Below are 23,436 nucleotides of genomic sequence, written 5' to 3'. Positions count from 1 at the left end.
TTTTATGTAATGCCTTATTGCACTTCAGTGTTACTTGATTAGGGCCCAGTGTTTACACTTGGGAAATGATAGATTAAGCTTGTTTGTAAGGAAGCAAATTTAAATTAGCATGCTGATGCTACTTTTAAATGCTTGTAATGAGGAATGATTTGCTATTCACAAATTCTACCTATAATAATGTCATAACTTACCTATGCCGATTATCAAATGCATGTTAAAACAATCATTCTTCTAGATAGAAACCTAAGAAAGGCTTGAGTTGGGGGAGCAAAAACAGCTCACTGCTGGGGAGCAGCACTGGACTGTCAATCTCTGCTTTGATGTGGACCAAAAGGGTTGACACATTCCATATCTGATGTTACCCATTCCAGAGAATAAGCACTTATGCATAGGATTCTTGGGAACAGCTGTCTAGTTCTCTGAGTCTTCTAGTAGTTGCCAGAACAAATATAGTATGCAATGGTTGCGACTGGAAATATATTTCACCTAATTAAGGCCTTCATTTATTACATTTTGTTAAAAATCTTATTGCTCTTTCATCACAGAAAGGCTTCTGTAATTTATTGGAATAACTTAGCAAAAATTGCCACTCATTTGGTATTCTATTTAATTGTATTTTAGATGGAATTAAACTGAAGCCAAGTGGTTTTAACAAAAAGAAGACAACGAAGAAGAACAATCCTTCCAGAGCTTCAATTCATCATGGCGGCAGGTGTAGCAGCATGGCTGCCCTTTGCCAGAGCAGCTGCCATAGGATGGATGCCAGTAGCCAACTGTCCTATGCCTCTGGCCCCAACAGATAAAAACAGACGGCAGGATGAGCTGATAATTCTTAATGTGAGTGGTAGGCGCTTCCAGACATGGAGGACTACATTGGAAAGATATCCTGACACTCTCCTTGGCAGCACAGAAAAAGAGTTCTTCTTCAATGAAGATACAAAGGAATATTTTTTTGACCGGGACCCTGATGTATTTAGGTGTATCTTAAACTTTTACAGAACTGGCAGGCTGCATTACCCAAGATATGAGTGCATCTCAGCCTATGACGAGGAGCTTGCCTTCTATGGGATCCTACCTGATATAATTGGGGATTGCTGCTATGAAGAGTACAAAGATAGGAAACGGGAAAATGCTGAAAGATTGATGGATGACAATGACTCTGAAAACAACCAAGAGTCTATGCCAGCCTTGAGCTTCCGGCAAACCATGTGGCGAGCTTTTGAGAATCCCCATACCAGCACCTTAGCCTTAGTCTTTTACTATGTCACCGGCTTCTTTATTGCTGTCTCTGTGATCACCAATGTCGTAGAGACTGTGCCGTGTGGCACAGTCCCTGGCAACAGGGAACTGCCATGTGGGGAGAGATATGTAATGGCTTTTTTCTGCTTGGACACAGCTTGTGTTATGATTTTTACAGTTGAATATCTTATGCGACTCTTTGCAGCCCCCAGTCGCTATAGGTTCATCAGGAGTGTGATGAGCATCATTGACGTGGTGGCCATTATGCCCTACTACATTGGCCTGGTGATGACCGACAATGAAGATGTGAGTGGAGCCTTTGTGACTCTGAGAGTTTTCAGGGTGTTCCGAATTTTCAAGTTCTCCCGCCACTCTCAAGGCTTGCGAATCTTGGGGTACACTCTGAAGAGCTGTGCCTCTGAGCTTGGTTTTCTCCTCTTTTCTCTCACGATGGCAATCATCATATTTGCTACTGTGATGTTTTATGCAGAGAAAGGATCTTCCTCCAGCAAGTTCACCAGCATCCCAGCTTCGTTTTGGTACACTATTGTCACCATGACAACCCTGGGGTAAGTGCTCTATTTCTCTTTCCTGGTAAAAGGTCAAGTGTGCTGATTGGTGGGATTTACTAAAATCCCAAGGTTATAGAGTTGTTGGCTTTTTTTCACCTGAAAATAGACAAAACATTTAGTAGCTATTATAAGTAGTATTGTTGTTATTATTCTTTCATGGTCACCTTGTAAATTACATCTAGCAAGTCAGACTTTCAAATCTTCAAGCACGGAATGCTAAAGTGCCTTTGCAGCAATGATGTATCATCTGTAACGTTGTGGAAAACTGAATTGTATTGTTTTAGTCTAGGACTGCATAAAACCTACCTTGCTTTCAATTTCATTATCAGAGGCAGAGAATTGCAAAACTCTTCATTTTGTGTTTGCTTAAAGAAGATACTTTTATTATAATGTTATTTGGATGGTTTTCTCATTGCTTTTGGTGGAGATAAACATGGAGATAAATCCAAATGGGTATGAAAATGATAAAGTAAGTTCTAGTCCTGTAAAAAGGGAGATGAGGAAGGAGAAGTAACCCAAGGGTATAAGGAACTCAGTTGATTAAACTTGCTTTAGATTCAAATGTACACATCTTTTTCTACTCAAGCATGGCAATGTTTATCCCTGTAACCATCTTTCAGGCTGTTTTCTGAAAGAAACCTAAATCAAAACTTTAAAATACTTTTTTCGCTGCCCAGAATATTAGCTAAGTGGAGTAAGAAACTACACGTACACTGGAACAACTCCTTGGGATGAGTATCAGATGACCAATGTCAAAAAGATACTACAAGCAATAATAACACCTTTTCGTTCTCATAATTACTAAACAAGGAATGTTTTGCAGCAGGAGTTGAATTCATTTACATAAAATATACTTTTGAAACCCAGAGTTTTTAAGAATGTTTTGCAAATGGTTTGGGGGTTGTTGTTTATCCACATAATAGAAGTTAGGCACTGCAGAGAACATACAAAGAGCTGGTAATGTTTTAGAGAAAAGAGTTGACTTGTTAAGAAGAAATCATTTTCCCAACAGCTTATGGGTCACTAAAGGAAGCTTTTATTATACAATGCCCGCAATATAACAGTGAAATACACACAGTTAAGCCCACATGTCTTTCAGATTAAACTTGATAAGATGGACACATGCAAATGTAATGCTTGAACCAGAGCTTGGAAAATGTATTCTTTTGAGCTGTAATTTCCAGCATGTTGCAACCATTGGTTGGCTGGGGAATGCTAGAACTAGTGCACCAAAAAAAAAAAAAATCCAAGTTCTCTGCAGAGCACATAGCCCTTTGGCTGTCTTTAAAATTTTCATGGATTGTATTGAATTGTCAGCTTTTCTGTACTTGAATGTTTGAGCCAGTCCATTCTGCAGACCCATTAAGGGAAAAATATTCTCTCTGACACTCACATAGGATTATAGCAAGCATTATCAGTGTCTGTCCCAGCTGTTTAAAATGACCTAACCTTCAATGATCTCTATGTATAATATTAGAATTTCATTTATGAGACTAGAAGATGAAATGTTTTCAGTCAAATTTGTTTCTGCCTAGGATTTTCAGTTTCTTTTGATTTTTAAAAAGGATAAAGCAATTGTTTTCATATTTCTTTGTTTACTACATTTGATCTGTTGCTGCTCTTGTTTTTCAATGGCTTCAGTTCATATTGACACTGAACATGCACATTACTGTAGGCTGAAACTATTAAGATAATAATTAATCTCCCAAAATGGAGAAATAGCTATTTTTTTGGATTTGCTTTTTTCTGTTAAAATAAAGGAATGTGAAACATTCATGAACACTACATGATCTAGCTGCCTGACTGGTCATCTCTTAACCAACATAGCTACTTCTTAATTAGATTTGGAATATTACCATAGGAACTTTGGGGGGAAAAGAGTGTTTTTACATATTCTGAAATGTTTCTCATCTGTGTGTTGACTTCCTTTGATGCGAACAGGTTGAAAGTAGCTATATATATCTGCAGGTTATAATCAGTGAAGAAGGATGTGTGTATGCAGGGAAAATTATATTAAAAAATCAATATGCACACGTACATTCAGGTGACAGTTGCTGCATAAATATTTTGAAGGGCAAATGGTGATAATGATGTGAAGTGATATCAAAAGCTGAAAAAGTTGCACAAATTTACTCATGATGGTAAATGATGACTCCCTAGCACACGGGAAGATAAGAAACATAAAAAATCTTACAAATAGTGAAGAGTGCCAGACATGTATTTGTAGTTAGGGCTAACATGGTTCGTTATGAAGTCTCTACCTACCAGATTTGTTCAAATACCATTTTAATTATCCTCAGTATGCATAGTTCTTGGCACCTACATTTCATATCGGGAAGTCACCAGGTTGTGGGAGGCTGGGATCTACAAAATGTTAATAAAGGGAGAGTTAAGAATGTTGACAAACAACTAGCTTTTATTTTCAGGGACAAGATCCACAGGACATAAAAACTAGCTCTATGTAAAAGTATATAGGGACCAATGCCGTGGTACCATTCATTTCTTCTTCAGCTAAATGAAGCTGTGCTTTAGTAGAGCACCTTTCCATTCTGCATATAATCATAGTTCAAACCAATTGTTTTTGAGGACCCTAAAGTAGGATAATCATAGAAATTATAGCAAGCATGCTTGAAACTGTCTGATGAAGTTTAAAAATTGCAGACACCAAAATGTTGTATTTAATATTTGAGGATGGCCATGACCTACCTTCTCTCCAGAATATTTAATGCACACATATATGATTTTTGTCTGTTTTTTTTAAAATGAAAGAAGATGATGTAGTCATTAGAATGAGTAATCTAGATTTAGGATCAGATTACTGACATCTTTTAAAGATACAGACCAATAAGGTCACCATATCAAGATTATGCAATGAGGGACAATTCTATACCTTCTGTAGCTCTCGTTCTTTAAACTTTCATCTTAACATGTCATTTGTGCTGTTTAGCCAACCTGCACCTTTATATTTTTGAGATCACTCAATACTACAGTATAGTGTTCTTTTGGAAAGGGCAACTTTGTACTATACTGTTGCCATCTTGTTTTTGTATTGGAAGGAATGGTTAAGCATTTCTTTTAATTTGGATTCATTTCAAAAGAAAAGAAAATATTTATTTTTGAAACAATATTGTGCAGAAGTCATTGTTATTATGTTTGTGTTTAACTGTTAGGGTATGTATTTGTGTTTGTAACAGTAGCTAAAACTGGAGTCATCTGGTTTGAATCCACAGTGAGCATTGCCAAGGAGACGAGGCTGGCTAGCTCATGAGAGGGAGAAGTGGGCAAAGCCAAGCAGGAAAAGTTATGTGCGTTTTTTAAAAAAACAGTAGAGAGAGGCTTGGAAAGGCCTGAGAGAGAGGCTTTTGTGTGAGCGGCTGGTGTTTTCTCGGTCTAGGAGGGCTGAAGAAAGAAACCTGGCCAGATTCTTTAGTCAACGAAAACTAAAGGAAGCCTAGTTAAGATCCCTAGTTAAGGAAGGGCTAGAGATCAGAGATTTGATCGAGGGAAGATCAAATTGAAAGGCTAGTTATAGTAGTGAAACATTGTTCACTAGAGAGCTTCACCTCAGTGAAAGTTAGCCACAAGCTGTGTTATCTGGAAGAGAGGACTATATTATAAACCACGTGATATTCAAAGTTCCATAGGTTATTTAACAGCCTTCAACCATAAGCTTTGTACACAATAAACTTGTTATCTTTTGTTGAAAACCGTCTCATCTCAACTAATCTGTGTGTGTAGAGCCAGATCTCATCGGTGGTACCTCAAATACCTCACGTTGGTGGCAGTTACCTTAACTTACAAATAATAATTGGCCTCCTCCATAATACACTCTTCTACACCATTGAGGCCTGAGGTAAATTCCCTCCATAACATCCACATCTGTACAATTGGTGATAGCGGTGGGGATCTTCAAAGAAAAATCCCTATACCCTGTCCATCATTGTGTTCGCATCCTCCCAAATATCATTTGTTTGAAGCTTGAAAAAATTAAAACAGAGATAGCAGTGATAAGCTCTCCATTGTGCCCTGACAGTGAGAGCTACATGAAGTGGAATGACATGGAAGAGGACCTTCTCTGCTGTGGCATGCTGCCTCTCAGAGGTCTGACTGGTGCCAATGTTAGTGTCATTCTGGTGCCAAATCAAAACTTGTTTCTATTAATGTCTTTGGGAATTAATTTACTTTGAAACATGCATATACACAGCTTTAAATTGTTGTAGCCTTTGAAATGGGTTCAATTATTGCCTTGTTGAGTACATTTCTCGTTTTAAAATATTTCTATTCTTAATCTGAAGGAGTTTTCAATGTTTGTACTGTATATATTTTATGCCACTTTCAGATCCCAGTATAAATCATACATATTATACATATATTAATAAATTAAAATAAATAACATTACTTCATAAAAGCAAATATCAGAGTCAGTTTTTGTCAGACTACGGTAAATAAATTTCTGCTTTCACTCTGGAGAAACCGCCACTATCTTACTCTGACAACATTGCCAGACAAGCTGGACCTAGAATCAGAATAGATCAACGTGTCTCATTTGCATGAGCATGCAACCTAGTTTTGAGATTATTGGGATTCAGCACATCTAGATGGTAGCAGATTGGGTGAAATGGGCTAGATATTCAGATTATATGCAGGTATTTTCTCTTAATTCCTTGCTTGGATTAGAACTGAATGTCAAGACATTGGCTGACTGCTTCTGTGATATTCTATATGTTGCAGGCTCAAGACCATCTCTAATCCTGGAAACAGTTCTACACAAATTGAACCTCAAATCTCTGAACCAACCCACCCTTAACCAGCATCCCTAACCAGGGAGATTCAGGGAGATATACCACTTCTTCACACAGTCTTCAGGAAGTATCCCTAGGATGCTTCCAGGTTGCTTCCTTGGCAGAGCCCACCAGTGGGTCTCTGAACAGCAAGTGTCCTGGCAGCATGCTAAGACACTTCCCAGAGAGCATGGGAGGCTTCCCATATTCACATTCAGAAGAACAGGGAAACCGAGAGATAGTGCTTCCCCTTGTGGGATAAGGTAAGGGGTGCAGTGAACAATATGGGGCATAGGGCAGTTCTTTCTCCCTGCTACCCATCGGATTTGCCACACTGTGTGGCAAATCCCCCAATGCCACCCATCTTATTGACCTCATCATGATGAGGTCCCGAGTCCAAACAGTAAATGCTTCCAAGAATTGGACCTTCTATTGACCTTGAGTCTTGGTACTATCTGAACATTAACAACCTGTCATGCAGCTGCTGCAGTTGCTCCACATTGTCAGGGACATGGGGTACCTGGCGCCCCACACTCCACATTTTCTGGCTCCTAAATTGACTGATCCCTTGGGGGGAAGAGTTGCTCACATGGCTTCCCTCCTCCCCTATTGCTTTCTACATCAATACGGGAAGCCTTACATGTTGCTGCGGCAGCAGCATTTATTTATTTTATTTATTTACAGCATTTATATTCTGCCCTTCTCACCCCGCAGGGGACTCAGGGTGGATTACAGTGTACACATATATATGGCAAACGTTCAATGCCAATTTTGACATACAACATATACAGACATACACAGAGGCTATTTAACTTTTTCTGGCCGCCAGGGGGGCTAGTTGCTTTCATCGTCCATCTGCGACACTGATTAAGTACTTCCACATTCCCCATATGCTTTTTTGCTGGAGTGCTTTGCTGGAGTCTTTTTTATGGCCTCATAAATTAGTTAATTTAGCCTCCCCACACTTTACGGTGGTACCTAATTTTCCTACTTGACACATGCAACTATCTTTCGGGTTGCAAAGGTCAACAACAGGCTACACAATTGGTTGGAAACCCACTCCAACCCGGGCTGGCTTCGAACTCATGACCTTTTGGTCAGAGTGATCTTAATGCAGCTGACACTCAGCCAGCTGTGCCACAGTCCCATGTACTGGCTTTGCCCTCTTTCACCCACGAAGCCCCACCAGCATTGTTTGATGGGAATCAGCAGGCTCCGTGGATGACCTGTGCTAAACCTGTGCTACTGAATTTAGCCCTTTGTGATGAGGTTGTAAGATGTGAAACTATTATGAACCAACTATGCATAATACTAGATAGATTCTATGAGTCATTAGACTCATAGAAACATAGAATAATGGAGTTGGAAGAGACCCCATGGGTCATCTAGTGCAACCCTCTACCATGCAGGAAAAGCACAATCAAAGTATCCCTGACAGATGGCCATCCAACCTCTGTTTAAAAGTTCCAAGGAAGGAGCTTCCACCACACTGAGGCAGAGAGTTACACTGGTGAATAGCTCTTACAGTCAGGGAGTTCTTCCTAATATTCAGGTGGAATCTCCTTTCCTGTAATTTGAAACCATTGCTCCAAGTCCTAGTTTCCAGGGCAGAAAAAAACAAGTCTGCTCCCTCTTCCTTATGACATCCTTTCATGCAGCCCAAAATTCCATTGTCTTTTTGGTCTGCATCAAAAGGAGTATAGTTTCTGGATCGAGGGAAATCATGGTGCCGCTCTATTAGATTTGAGAATTCTACAGATATAGGACAGGGATGGGGAAATATGCCCCCCAATATTGTTGGAGCCCTAGCTATCCCAGCAAAGGTGAAGAATGTTGGGAATTATAGTTCAACAATATTTGGAGAACCTTATCCTTATTAAGTTGTATTGTAAAATTTGGAACTTTTTTTCACTCTTATGTTTCCTCACAAGCTTGTTTTATGGAATAAACAGAAAATTATAAATACTTCACATGCTTTTAAACTGCTATAGGGCGGGGGGGGGGGGGCAGGATAAAACTCTCTAGCTTTTTGTTAAATTTGCCTCAGATTGTTTCAAACCTACATAAATAACATATGTATTACACAACATTTATTTATAGCAAAAGATCAAATACATCAAATTTGGCAGCTGTACACAAGGCACACATAAATCCATTTGTCACAGAAGTTTGAAAATCTTAGCCATATCTTCTAAATCTCTGTTAAGCTATAATCTGAGTCTGGGACACTTGTTTCTTCATTTATTTTTAAACACAGGGAGCATCAAGCAAGAACAGGAGAGTGGTTTCATTTGAAGGAAGCTTAATGTTACTATTTGAAGGGAAACCATCTGGATTTCAAGCTGAACTATGCCATCAGCTAGATAGTCATTGTCATCATTGTGGTAACAAACATCATCAATATTCAGAAATAACCTGAAAAATCTAGTTGCTGTACAAAAAAACAAGAACCGGGTGATCAACTAATTACATATAAACCAGATAATAAAATCATTGTTATTATCATTGTTGTTGTTGTCATGATCATCCTCATGCCTTTTTCCCAGTTTGGGACTCAAGGTGGGTTACAAAGGTTTTAAAAAGCACAGCTAAAAGAAATTACATTGCACAAAAGTGGGAAATATAACTATAGTATGTACTGGTATTTTAGTCATCCTCGTCTATAAGCTGAGAAATGCATTGCCTGACTTACCAGGCGATGCCCATTGTGGCGGGGGAGGGGGGTCCTCTCCCCCGGCCATGATGATCGCAGGGGGCTTCTTCTTCCCAGAAGCCCCCTGCGCAGTGGAAGTTTTTCCCGCCAGTTGGCCAGCTGGCCTTACAGGGCTGCCCCACGCATGTGCAGGTACCGTGCCTGCTTCAACTTGTCCCACCCCCCTTTTTGTGACGTGTGGCATGGGCCCTGGATCCGTTTTTTTTCCCCCACCCAGTGCATGGAGAGGGAGGGGGGAATGTCCAGTGGTTCCCAGGGGTGCCGAGTAACGCAGCCCGGTATTGCGCCGGTGGCACCCTGACGTGTTTAGCGGTATCAGTCAGCAGCAGGCTGACCAATCTTGATCCAGAACCCATGCCTGGCTGCCAACCTTTCAGTTCCTGTAACCAATAATTGAGTTGTGGCCATTTTCCTCCCAGCTCAGTGTGTGAGTGTCTTTTTTGGTTGTTGGCGGGAGGCATCCACATGTAACAAAGTTTGGCAAAAAATGACACATTTTGATATGACCCATTGATAAATCAAGGGTCAATCCCCAGTGAGGAAAAAGCCTCAGTACCACCTGAGAAATGCAGTTGACCCTAGCTGCTGCCATTTTTCCTACCCAAGCATTTTAAAAAGCCAAAAGGTGCATCATGGCAGAGATAGTGCTCCTTTTAGATTCTAATGAGATGGACTAAACTCTCACTTTTTTGCCACTTTATGCAGAAAAGGATCCTTTTTTTAAGTTAAACTACATTCCTTACATTGACCTATGGATAAATCAACCCAGGGTTCTGGGGAAGTTCTTTTGACCAAATCTTTAAATTTATATGTGAGTACAGTAGAGTCTCACTTATCCAACATAAACAGGCTGGCAGAACATTGAATGAGCAAAAATGTTGGATAATAAGGCGGGATTAAGGAAAAGCCTATTAAACATCAAATTACATTATGATTTTACAAATGAATCACCAAAACATCACGTTTTTCAACAAATCAACAGAAAAAGCTGTCCAATACACAGTAACTTTATGTAGTAATTACTGTATTTAGGAATTTAGCACTAAAACATTGCAATGTATTAAAACAACTGTGGATCTGGGCAGGATACAGACAGTTGGATAATACAGAATCCTGGATGAGCAAAGGTTGGGTAAGCAAGACTCTACTGTATATACAGTTGATTTTCCAGAGTCGGACATGACTCTACTTTTTTATATACAACTTTCCAAATATTAAAGAGAAGCTAAAAACAAAATATCAAAAAGAAAAACCAAAAATATAAATAGCATGACACATTTTTAAAAAAACAATTTCCCTGTGCCATCAGTTCTCAAAAAGCTTGCTAAAATGAAAACGATATCCAACAACCCTTTAGTTGATTAGTCAAGTAGATGAAATAAAATTGCAGGCCCGTAAAAGATCCAAGTATGCATGCATACTCCTTTTTGTGATATAGAAAAAAAATCCTTTGTTTCATTTGTTTTTCACACAAACAAATGAACGCAACCCCCCCCCCCCAAAAAAAAAACCCAATAGCTCAGCTTCTGGGCACTTTTGCAGATATTTCAAATCCCCCCCCCCCAAAAAAAAATGACAGAAGCGGGTAGAGAAGAAGGAGGTGTTCTGATTTCTGGGTTAGGGATGCTGAACCTGTAGTTATTGTTTATGTAAAGCATACAATATACATTTTAAATTTATTGTTTCCTTTCCTTACAGAAATATTATTGCATAGCACACAAACAAAAATTGTATGTCTTTCTAAATAAAAGTGTGAACTTCAGCTCAGTGTTTTGAATCCTTAAACTCTGTGAAGACTGGGGAATTGAACTAACTGTTGCACATCTGGCAAAGCAAATTACTGGATTTTGTGAAGTTTCTAATGGGGTTGCCAGATCCCTATGCCTCTAGTTGTTGTGGGTAATCTCTGGACAGAATTGCATACATTCTCTCATTTTGGTAGGCTTGGTTTCAGGCAAGAAGAGGGGCCAGTGTGCAAATCCCTAGCCCAGGTATGAGAGCAGCAACTTTCTATAAATAGTAAGAATTAATTGATTGGTTGCTGCAGCTTTCAAAAACCAGGTTGTGTGTAGTTGCTTAGCTCATTCCATCCTTCCTTCCCAGGCACCGCAGTGCCATGGCTCAGCCTCCCATCTGCTCTGTATCCACCTTCTGGCAAGAAGCAAGCAAGCGAGATTAAATGTACCTTATTCCATCTCCCTAAGAAAGTGAGAAGGAATAATCCCCACATTTCACCTTGATCGGGTATCAGCCCCTTTAGCTAAGATTTCTGTCTTAATTTCTAGACAGTGTGTGTGTGTGTGGGGGGGGGAGTTCTCTCTGTGTATACGTGCATTTGAATAACAAGCTGTGAGCAGCCATGATTGGTATTTAATACTAAATGCTTAATACCAACATTAGATGCCTTCCCTGTATTTGTTTTCAGCACTAAAACCTGAGGGTTAGGAACAAACTTGAACTAGGACCCTATTTCCTGAAAACTATACCATTCTATGCAATAGAGTGGGTCCTTATATATTGGGTTTTAATTCCAGGAACCCACATGAATATTAAAATCCATAAATGCTCAAGTCTTGTAATATGCAATGGTGTAGTAAAATGGTGCACCTGTATAAAGTGGCAAAATAACGGTTTATTTAGAGGATTTTTTTAAAAAAAAATCAAGCATGATTGGTTGAATATGTGGATACAGAATCCATGGGTTCAGAGGGGTGGTATATTGAAATAGCAAGTCTTTAGGCAATAGGGTTGTTCCACTGATGACACTGCTTCTGCCAGCAGGTTTAGAAACTGCCAATTTCCCCCTTCTTCTGACCTGCTTAAAATCTGCCCCACAGTGCTGGGCAACTCTCAAGTAGAAAGGGCAATTATCCTGTGCAACCTTAAAGAGAAACAAGTTTTATTTAATATTATACTGCTGTTATGGTACTTACATTATTTTAAAAAAGGCTTTTGTCAGTCTTTTGCCAATTTACACGTACATTACACAATTACCTAAAATTAAGTAGTTTTAGATTGCTTAAACAGGTTTTCTGTTTCACTTTAACTTGTTAAATTGTTTAATATGCTTGGTGTTTGTTGAATTTTTTTAATTGATTACACTGATTGTATTGTTTGCTGCCCTGAGTTCTTTTAATTCAGACCAGGACATTTTAATAATGCAATAAATAGTATTCTGTCTACTTCAACAGCCCCCATTGATCCATATATGCATACATGCTAGAGTAGCCATGGGGCACAGAGAGGATGAGCAGAAATGGAAGAGCAAAAGGTAACAGCGAGTGATTTTCTTAAGGCCCTCTGATGGTCATTCAGTAGTGAAAAAGCAATATCTGAGGCAGGTTTTTGAATGGCAAGAATGGATATGGGTGGAGGAAAGAAGCTCTCATTCTGCTAGGATGATAGCATGGCATTGGATTTACACCTTTCATATCTCCAGATGGCACATTCACCCTTATCATGACCTATTTATAGGGCTCATGGGATCAAGCCTTCATTATGCCAGACAAATCGACATTCATGCTAACAAAAATTTGCTCCCAAACTAGGGGTGCCATTGCTAACTGTTTTTATTTTAGATAATAATAATTGCAAGCACTGGGATAAAATTTAAACAAGGATAACAAAACTTTAAGACATTGCATTGTTGTTTAATTTACTGTTTATAATTTGGCAGATATTTATAAAGGATATACGTTTTGATTCAGTCTCAATCAACCTTTAGGTTCCCCGCTTTCCCCCAAGGCATAGGCTAGGTGCTATTTTCCAACTTATTCAGGAGTCTCTTTCTGTCCAAATGTACTTATACAGTACAACATGCTTAGGGGGTCGTGCTGGCAGGAGCTTAATCCTAATTAGTCTGTGTTTGTAATTCTGTACCTATTGTATCTTGCCAAAAGCATCCAACCCTACTCTCAAGTGTACAACACAATAGGCCTGTGCTTTACCAATTACTTGTGTGGCCATTCGCCTTTCAACAATTCTCTGAGATTTTATAAACAGTTCGGAAAGATTGGCTCAGTTGCACTTTACAGGCCAATTAGCATTGCTGAAATGGGGTTGGGCCAGAAAAAATGTATGTGTGCCTTAAAATAAGAATTAGAAGATAATGTTGGTTGATTTTCTGCATCAAGGAATTTAATTTGGGTAATTGAGGGACTGCCCTTGTTCTTGTTAGTAAAACAGATTGATTTATAAATAATTGGGAAAATGTAGGTTAACTTCTCACACGTTAGGTTCATTGAGGCAGAGAGAAAAGTCTGCTAAAAATATGTATGTTAAAACAATAATTGGCTTTTTGAAGATGCTTCACCTGCTAATCATTATTTTTCCTTTACGGAAGTTCACTCAAATTAGCGTACCTTCAGAGAAAGTCTCATTCGTTTAGATTGTATATGTGTTATAGGTGTATATGTGTTATTTACAAACTGAAGTCTACACATGTTTCCAATTGCTTTTCAGACAGATTTATTTCCAGGTAAGTGGATATCAGTGCTCAATCCTACAGTGCTATATAGAAGAAAGAGAGGATGAAACAGTACACCATTGTGCTAACATGTAGAGAAGTTCATCGGCTCAAGTATGTAAAGATGTAATTATAATGAAACTGGTATGATAAGTCTTCACTAGCATTTGGAAAAGAGATTGAGGGAGACAGAAGACATCAATAGGCTAACTGCAGTGAATTCTCTATTCTTCTGTACCCATCTATTTGGTTTTAAAGGCACAACTCACCATTTATTTTGCCCCTCAATTCAGAGCAACAACAAACTTATTAAAAATGACTTGTATTGTGCATGTCATGGCAGAGGCAATTTCCATGTTGCTCATTGTCTAGTGCCTAGACCCACCAAGGGTCATCCACAAAATAAAGGGGGAGGGGCTAGAACTTCCTTCTTAATTTGCTGCTCTCTTCATAAAGGAGATGGAAACCAGCTTTCTCCTTTGTTACATCATGTGTAATCTTGTACATCTACCTAGGAGCAAGTCCCATTTTCTGTTTTAGAACAGAAATATCTAGGATTTATTGGACAATGTTTTATAGCAAATTGGTAACACCTGATAGAAAACATCTCTACAGAACATTGAAATGTTAGAGAGACATTGAAAATTTTTCACATCTAAACTTTTATATTTGCTGAGTTCCCATTCCCTTGGTGATTTTCCCTGCCTTCTTTCTTTATGTTGTAGCTCAGCAAGTGGCAGAGAATTTTTCTGATGTTTCAGTGGATGAGGAAATTGATGGGTTTCAAAGTGAGGAGTCTGGGAGTGATCAGAGAGAATGGCAGGCAGATGAGGCCAATGTTTTGGATTCCAGTGTTCATTCTCAGACAACATAAATGAAAGCTCCAGTTCCCTTGTGAAACGTCCTTGGGCCAATGGGGAGTTTTCTCAGGAAACTAGATTAGGTCTGAGAAGCCAAGGAGTGAAAAATAGACAGGCGAGATATTGTCAGAAAATCTGAGATAAGATCTTGAAGGCCTTGGGTGTTCGGCATGATCTCATGGGCATCTGGATAAGCTTAAATTAGGTGGTTTGGGCTTCAAGCTTCTCAGAAAACACAATGTTGTCATAAAGATGGCTTTCCTGTCTCTGCTCTCAAGTTCATGTTTCAAGTTTCCTGTTCTGGTTCATGCCTTCGTTCTTGGGAGAGCTTGCCTTGTAAAAAGTTCTTGTTTTATTGTTTCTAGATTTTGTTTAAAGTACTGCTGTGGATTTTGGATCTCTTGAATTTATGTACTTTGTCATCTTTGGATTGCTATTTTGTATTTTCTGTTCTACTGACCCTTTTGGAAATAACTTTCCCCCTTTTTTACCTGCTTTCTTTAATAAACAGTTTTAAATAGTACTACTGGACTCTGGTATGGTGCTGGGTGAACAGGTGTTTTAGTGCTAGAGTGCAACACCTTGGATGCCTGAACTTGGTGGCTGAAGAAAAAGTCATGGATGGCAGAATTCTTACATGATTGGGCAGTGACTTTATTCTTCCCTCCCACCGAATAGCTACACTTCTTATTATGTCCCTGTGTCTATATAAGAGTAATATGGTGGCCGAAGCAGTTTGACTGAAACATTGAGAGCTGAGTTATTTCTAAAGAACTAACAGACTGTCTCCCTGAAGATTTTATGTGGGAGTAGTTTTTTGCAGGAGTAGAAGATTTTGAAGAACTGCCACCTATGCTCAGTCTGTATATTTGTAAATAAATATAAAGATTTTAATATGCCCTACAGTGTCTTCTGTGATCACCTTCCAAAGTTAATGAAACCCAGGTAAGTGCCTGGAACTTCTCACTGTGAGGAGAATTGGAATATGCATAGCAGCAATATGATATCCTTCATGAACCTTTGGAGAATAAATGAAGTGAGGAACAAAACAAACCAATCAAATTATACCGATCCTGCATCTTTCTTAGCCCTGTTGTGCTCATCAGTTTCTGATTTAACAGGGGCTGTTTTTAATTTAGCATCATTTAAATTTTACTCAGGAGATTTTGTAATGAAAGTGTTTTTCTTGGGTGCATCTTTAATCAATCTGAATTACTAAAATGGCTCTTCAGAATTAATTCCAAATCAGCTGTCCGCTTCTAACAGAGGCATTCTCTTTTGGAAGCTGGCAGGCTCTTCTATCCTTCTGAGAAACACAATTAAATATTAGTTAGGTGCATATGTCTGTTGTCATCATCATAGACGATCCATCGTGGCTGAGTATGATTGCCTTCTAAGTGCAGGGTCTTGGCAGTGGGCCGGTAGGTGACTGTAGAGACCTATTCTTGACCTGCATGTTCTTAAACACTGAGGACATCAATTTCCAGATGAAAGATGGCCCTGACAAGAGTTGGCTTGACACACCTTCCTCTTGATACATTTCACCTTTTCACCATCCATTTGTGCCTCTTCGAATCCCACAGTACTGTTGGTAACAGCTGACCTCCATTTAGAACATTTGAGGTCCAGGACTTCCCAGTTATTGGTGGCATATGTGTGTATAAAGTGAGTGAATGTGTTATCTCACACATCCACTTAATGCTTTTTTACATGAAGTTGTGCAAACCATCCATAAAGGCAATAGCTGGTAGGACTAGTCTCTCAGTTTGGGAATAAGGACAGTTTAAAATGTGCAGCTTGTCATGAAAGTACAATAATCACAGGATCCATACTTGTGGTTTCACCGGCCCATATCCAACAAAAACAGTCATACCTTCAAATTTTCTAAATTCTCCAGGTAGTTGGGGTCGGGTCCAAGAGCTACATCGACCCCTGTTAAGGTGGCTGATGGGTTACATAACCTATTCGTACATGCTGTCATTTTTGCATTATTGCTCATGGAACCAGGCTTTGTATTATTCTAGTAATGCAATTTTTAAAAAGATCGGTTTATTAAACACAAACAAAAACAATATAAAGACACACAGATTAAGCCACACAACTCTGTATTTTGTTCAGAAATGTATTTCACTGTGTTTAATTAGACTTATTGAGATCAACCTTTTAAAGTCAGATGTAAGAGGACTGAAACTGATGAGATAACTTCCAATTAGTAGACCTCATGAAATTAATAAAACAATGCTGTTTAGATTTGTTTGCTACTTGCCAACATGCTGGTCAAGCCCTAATGCTCACTTCTATAGTTTTTAAATGAGGTCTTCAATCAGTAGAAGATATCCTTGTAATATTAAATTAGGAAATTATTCTGTCCAGCATAAAAAATAACTATGAAAATCTTAGTATCTAATAATAACTTTTGCAATAATTATAAAAATGGCAATGAACCAAATTAATGGAAGATAATATGCTAAAATGAGCAAGAAAATTTTGAAAGAATAATTAGAGCCACTCATGTTAGGATAAAATAGGCAGTAGAAGATGCAAGCTTACTGGTAAATTTCCAAAAACAGGAATATTTCTAATTTTTCTAGAAAAAAAAAGGCATTGGCATATTAATCTAAGTTGTGATTCAAATAAGTTGCCAGTTTGTCCCAAATAGGGTGATGGCTCTATTACTGGATACATTTCCTGTTCTAAAAAAATGGCTTTTCTGTCATTTATTATTACTAAATAAATTGCCCCCCAAACATTGCTACTACCCTAATATAGCAATATTTTAATAAAAATTCAGGAGACTCCCAGCCAGCATTGCCAATTGTTATTCTGAGAATTCGAATCCAAAACAGCAAAGTTTCCAAGATCTGAGAAGGGTGGTTTATGTTTCATTGAATATGAATTGCAGTGAAGCAGTTTCCTCTTTCAATACCAACATTGCTCAAGGCATGGGTTTTGACTTCTGTGAGAAGTAAGATGATTGTGATAATGATGGTGGTGGTGTTGATAATGATTTTTATTTTCATCACACCTTTCTCCACAATAAACAATATGCAAGGCCATTCAATGCTAATCAAGGTGGCCAATTGCAACATTCACACTTGCCTCAAGCAGACAATTCCACAGATATATAAACCTCACTTGCCTAGTTTCCAACCAACCTCACGACCTCTGAGGATGCCTGCCATAGATATGGGTGACATTCCACAGATATATAAACCTCACTTGCCTAGTTTCCAACCAACCTCACGACCTCTGAGGATGCCTGCCATAGATATGGGTGAAATATAAGGGGAGAACACTCCTGGAACATGGCCATACAGCCCAGAAAACTCACAGCAACCCAATATACAAGGCTATTGAAAATGTGTTTTTGTCTGATCAAGCAGAGGCCTTCTGATTTGTTGCACACTGTTACCATGTGTATGTCTTCACAGTGAAAACAGATGTTGTATGTCAACTGACAAGGCATAGAATAAGAGTCATGTGAACACAGCTTCAAGAAAGAAGGCAAAAATGAAATGCTCAAACCAACTCCACTTCCATCTTGAAATATGATGCATGTTTTCACCATTAGAAATAGATACCTGATTAATCCTTGTGTATAATTGTAGGAGCTGCAGTTCACTCCTCTTCCAGCCTTGCAGAAAATAGTGTGTGATGCACTACATCATATTTACTGAGTATGATTTAAGCACGAGACATTGGCTGTGAATCCCACCTACTGGTTTCAATTTTTGCCTTTCCCACTTGATAGAAATGAGAAGGGGAAGTGAAATAACTAATCTGCTGCATACCATTGCTTTTCTCAAGATCAACAAGCATAGTTTGAAAAGCATAATTAACAGACACAACAGCCTTAACCCAGCAACCTCCTCCAAAAGATTCTCTTAAGGCCTCAATACACCCAAGCTCACCTTATGTTGTCTCTTCCACCATGCCCAGATAAAATGCTCGTTTGCCATATCACAAATTACAACGCATATATTGGCTTCTTATAGGTATTGTTGGACTGTAACTCCCATAACCCCAACCTAACTCCTATACTAACTAGACTGATCAGATCTGTGGCCCAACAATATCTGGATGGCCACATATTGCCCATTTTGTCCCTACTGCTTTCCTCTGAACTGTATCCAGATTTCATGAAAATACTTAAGATAAAAAAATAAAAATAGAAATCCCTATCAATCAGTTTTTGAAGAAGTGAATAATATGTACCAGTTAGCATGGTATTGCTCATAATGATTTGCCTCTAACAATGGAAATGTCAATTTAACGACAGCATTAGATTGCCTAGACATACAGAGAAAAAAGGACTGGGAGATATTGGCTTGTTGGTTTGATCCCTATTACTCTGGAGAAGTTATACTATTATTTATGGACCCAAACCCAATTTGATCTGCAAGGGTCCCTAGAAATAAAGGGCATAGCAGTTCTCACCACAGTACTGAAATCAAAACAAATTGAAAAGCTCTTTTTTGTTCTCTCGATTTAAATTAAATGAAACTTTTCTTTGGCCTCCTACCTCACGTGTTATTATTTCACACAGCAGAAGTCAGGATTAAATCTGAATTGCATGCTATATACCATCAAATCATGCTTCACACAGCTGGTGAAAATAACACTTTCAGTGAAAACCTCATCTTGCTTTTGTTCAAGAAGGCAGCTTTCCTGGATTTATAAACTGAAGGCTGACAGGAGAGAGCAAAGAAAGAGACTCAACTGAAGACTATAATCCTACATATACATCTGAGTAAGACCCATGAAATTCAGCACAAATGAATAAACATTGCTGCATCCCTGAACACTCTTAAGAAAACCGCATCCTTGGACTCAGTGAGAAACATTTGTGAACAAATATGGATAAGACCAAGACATGCTACCACAGTGGCAGTTGGTGATGTTCACATAAATTGGCCAAATAATCTGCTCCATGTTTTAGTCTGAACTTTCATGGCATATCCAAAGCATTGATTTGAGCAAGTTTCCAGCACTTTCTGTACTTCCTTTCATACCAAAACTTGGAGGAAACTACTGACATGGAAATTACTAGCCACAATGGTCAAAAGGAATGGATATACAGTCATGGATATACAATGTATTCTTATTCTTATTTTACAAAAAGTTTAACCAGTTTTTGGTTCATGGGGCTATTAACAGGCATGTGCACATATCTCTGTTTTCTGTCATAAGTAGAAATTTGAGCATCAGATATGTTTTCTTTCCTTATTGTTAAAACTGAATGCAAATAAATATCTTTCAAAGAAACCTATAAATATATTTGATCAATGAAAGTAAGTTCATTAATATAACCTAATGTTTTATTTTTATCCATTTTAAATTATTATAAGTCACCTTAGAACTCACTTTGGGAGAAAAGCGAGATATAAAATAAATAAATAAATAAATAAATAAACAAACAAACAAACTATATGCTTTTAAAAGATACCCATAAATATATTGTGTTTAAAAAAGTATGAATGGCCATATAATTTGCTTTACAGACAGGGGTTTTCTTACAAAAAATGCCAATATGTAAAGCAGGCATGTAGCCGGGGGGGGGGGGGGGGGGGGGGGCTTGAGGGGCTTCAGCCCCCCCCCCCCAAAAATTCTCATGGTGGTTCGCGAAAAGGCCTTACTGGTGCATTATTTAAACTGTTATGTTTATTCATATCATGATCTGATCACCATACTCAATATATCCCATATGCATGGGGATATTGGGGTAATGATACAAAAAGTTTGCTAGGCTAGACCCTCTTTCACTCAGACTCAGCCCCCCTCGAAACTCATCCCCCCCCGAACCCCCCCCCCTGAAAATTTTTTAGCCCTCCCCGAAACGAAATCCTGGCTACGGGCCTGATGTAAAGCCATATCTATATTGGTACCTTGGAGCCAGCACAACCCAGGAAGGCTCCTGTGTTTGGGGGGAAGAATCCAAAAATGAAAGTAGGGGATGGGGATGGAGTTCCATGCTGGCCATCACACAATATCATGTTACTCTGATGAAAGTAACATGATATTGTGTGATGGCCAGCATGGAACTCCATCCCCAAAGAAGGCTGGAAACATCCTAGGATGCTGAATTTATTAAGTGTGATGAGGTCATTTAACCCTCTCTAACTCTGCAATCACCACAAATGTTTACCAACCTTATGCCTTGAAAGAATTCCTGCCAAACTCTGCCATGGTTGAACAAATGTGACTAAATTAAGCTGACAACCAGCAAGAATCAAATTTTAACATTAATAAACCAAATATTTCCAAGTGAATTTGACAGTGAGAAAAAAAATTGAGGAAGGAACAATCTTGTTCTTTGCTCTTCCAGAGACATGAAATAATGAATTCTAATGGGGGCGGGGGGGGATTTCAATTAAACATTAGGAGGAACTTCCTGACAGTAAGAGTTGTTTGGTAGTGGAATAGGCTGTCCCAGAGCATGATGGAATCACCTTCTCTGAAGGAGAGGCTAGATGGCCATCTTTCAGGAGTGCTTAGATTGTGTCTTCCCACATAACAGGAGGTTGGACTGGATAGCCCTTGTAGTCTCTTCCAATGCTAAGATTCTAAAAAAATGATCACATTAACCTGACCAGTACCTGCAATCACACCTAGGATATTCTCCCACTGCGAAATTGTGCACATTATTTAAGGAAAACACAAATTAGCCCATGATTCCTATCCCATGACTTTTCTACCATGCCATAAGTGTTCCCTTTGGAAAACTGTGTGCTTACCATTTTCTTCTATTTTAAATTGGCTTCACGCATCTCCAGGTGCATCATCACAGTTTTCTTTGTTTTGGGATGGGGAAATCGTGAGCTCCTGAGGTGTTCCCATCTTTGTCATCAAAATGACGTGTATTTGTGGGCAGTCTCTGGTTGGTATCTTTTCTTCTCTTCCTGTATACTGTCACCCATCATTATTGCTGTAGCTGGTGGCTTGAAAGAAAAAGGGCTTGCATGGTTTTTATTCCCCTCTCTAGGCACTGTACCTCTTGCAAGTATAATTCACAGAGCAGTTGTGTGGCAAGAATTATGTAAATGGAATCCATCTTTCTTTAAGAAAAAAATCTGGTGAACTGAGAACTTGCTATTGAGAAATACACTCCTGAAATAATATTTACATGATTTCTTGGATTTTTAATAAGTCACATGCACACTCAATCCAACAGAATGGAAGGAGACTGACTCTTAGCATGTGATGGGGAAGAATGCACTTCCAGACACTTAAAAATGGTAAGAGACGCACATAGTGTGAAGAGGGAGAGTTTACTTTTGTCTTCTTACAAGACAGAGCTGGGATGAAATGTGACAGTAAGGCAATTATCTTAGGCGCTTATAAATTGAATGGGAGATGGTCCCTAGTTCAGTCTTGCGTAACCCAAAAAGTCTCACCTGAAATTGTAGAAATTTTCTGCTTGGAAAGATGCATGAATTCCAAGGGGGAATGTCAAAAGAAAAAGGGAATGACTCAATGAACCTAGATTTTCACCAGAAACAGCCCATACTGAGGAATGGAAATATGCAGCCATATGGAGGCATGATGTTTTGCTTCTTCTTCCCCTGAAATAACTTTGGCTTACAATGAAGCAGGATGGTGCATAGCCATCTTTTTGATCTTCAGGTCTTTACAACTGAAATATTTCCTATTCTGACAACCTTGGTGATTGAGCTCATAAAGGTATGGCAATGCCTTCATAAGGTGGATATCAGTTTTGTCATCGCCCAGTAGGGGTGCAAATGAACATCTAGGAAACTGTTATCTCTTCTTATTGCAAAAATGTGTTCCTGGTGCTCTTATCATAAAATCTTAATGACACCCAGAAGCCCCTGGTGGTGCAGTGGGTTAAACCCCTGTGCTGGCAGGACTGAAGACCGACAGGTCACAGGTTCGAATCCAGGGAGAAGCGGATGAGCTCCCTCTATCAGCTCCAGCTCCTCATGCGGGGACATGAGAGAAGCATCCCACAAGGATGATAAAAACATCAAATCATCTGGGCGTCCCCTGGGCAACGTTTTTGCAGACGGCCAATTCTCTCACGCCAGAAGCAACTTGCAGTTTCTCAAGTCGCTCCTGACAAGGCAAAAAAAAAATGACACCCAAACAGATTAATGGTGAGAATATGGTAATTCTGTTAAGTAAGCCAAACACAACTCACCAACAATGGAAATAAGATGGAAAACAGAGAAAATAGCTTCATGACACTTTATTTATTTATTTACTGTATTTGTATATTGCCTTTCTCAGCCGGTCGGCGACTCTCTACACATATTACCACACTTGCTAACACCCCCGTCTCAGGATTAACCTCTTAGCTAGTTTATCACATTTCTTTTCCAGCCTCACACTACATTTCAGTAACTCCCTCTACAATTTGTATGGTTATTTACACATCTTGTCTTTGGGCAAGATTTTATCTCCTGTCTTTATCCCTTAACTGACCTCGTTGCATCACCATGCCCACACAATTAGCATTACCATGAATCTTCACACACGTTGGGCCCTTCCACATAACCATATAACCCAGAATATCAAAGCAGAAAATCCCACAATATCTGCTTTGAACTGGGTTTTCTGAGTCCACCCTGCCATATATTATAGCTCAAAGCAAAAATGTGGGATTTTATTCAGCTGTGAGGAAGGGACCATAGTCTGCATTTAAAGGTGTGCTCCTAGGCACATCATTTCATACATCTGTAAAATTGTAGGGTGCTTCTACATTGTAGATTTAATGCAGATGGATGCCACTTTAAATGCAATAATCCAATGCCATGGAATCATGGAAGGTGTAGTTAGGTGAGCCACC

At 39.0% G+C, this 23,436-nt stretch overlaps 1 protein-coding gene across 4 annotated transcripts in view; it reads left to right on the top strand.

The window, feature by feature from the left end:
• KCND3 (potassium voltage-gated channel subfamily D member 3) overlaps positions 1–23,436 on the top strand; it is a 349,824-nt gene that overhangs the window by 13,360 nt on the left and 313,028 nt on the right. For all 4 annotated transcript variants that reach the window (XM_060772742.2, XM_060772739.2, XM_060772740.2 and 1 more), the window contains exon 2: positions 622–1,808. In XM_060772742.2, coding sequence (XP_060628725.1) covers positions 703–1,808 — 1,106 coding nt within the window. In that variant the 5' untranslated portion in view covers positions 622–702. The remainder of the gene's footprint in view (positions 1–621; positions 1,809–23,436) is intronic.

The sequence above is a fragment of the Anolis sagrei genome, chromosome 4 (assembly GCF_037176765.1).
Source record: "Anolis sagrei isolate rAnoSag1 chromosome 4, rAnoSag1.mat, whole genome shotgun sequence".
Classification (NCBI taxonomy): domain Eukaryota; kingdom Metazoa; phylum Chordata; class Lepidosauria; order Squamata; family Dactyloidae; genus Anolis; species Anolis sagrei.
The sequence above is the reverse complement of the archived record's forward strand: the minus strand, read 5'-3'. Positions and strand labels throughout refer to the sequence as shown.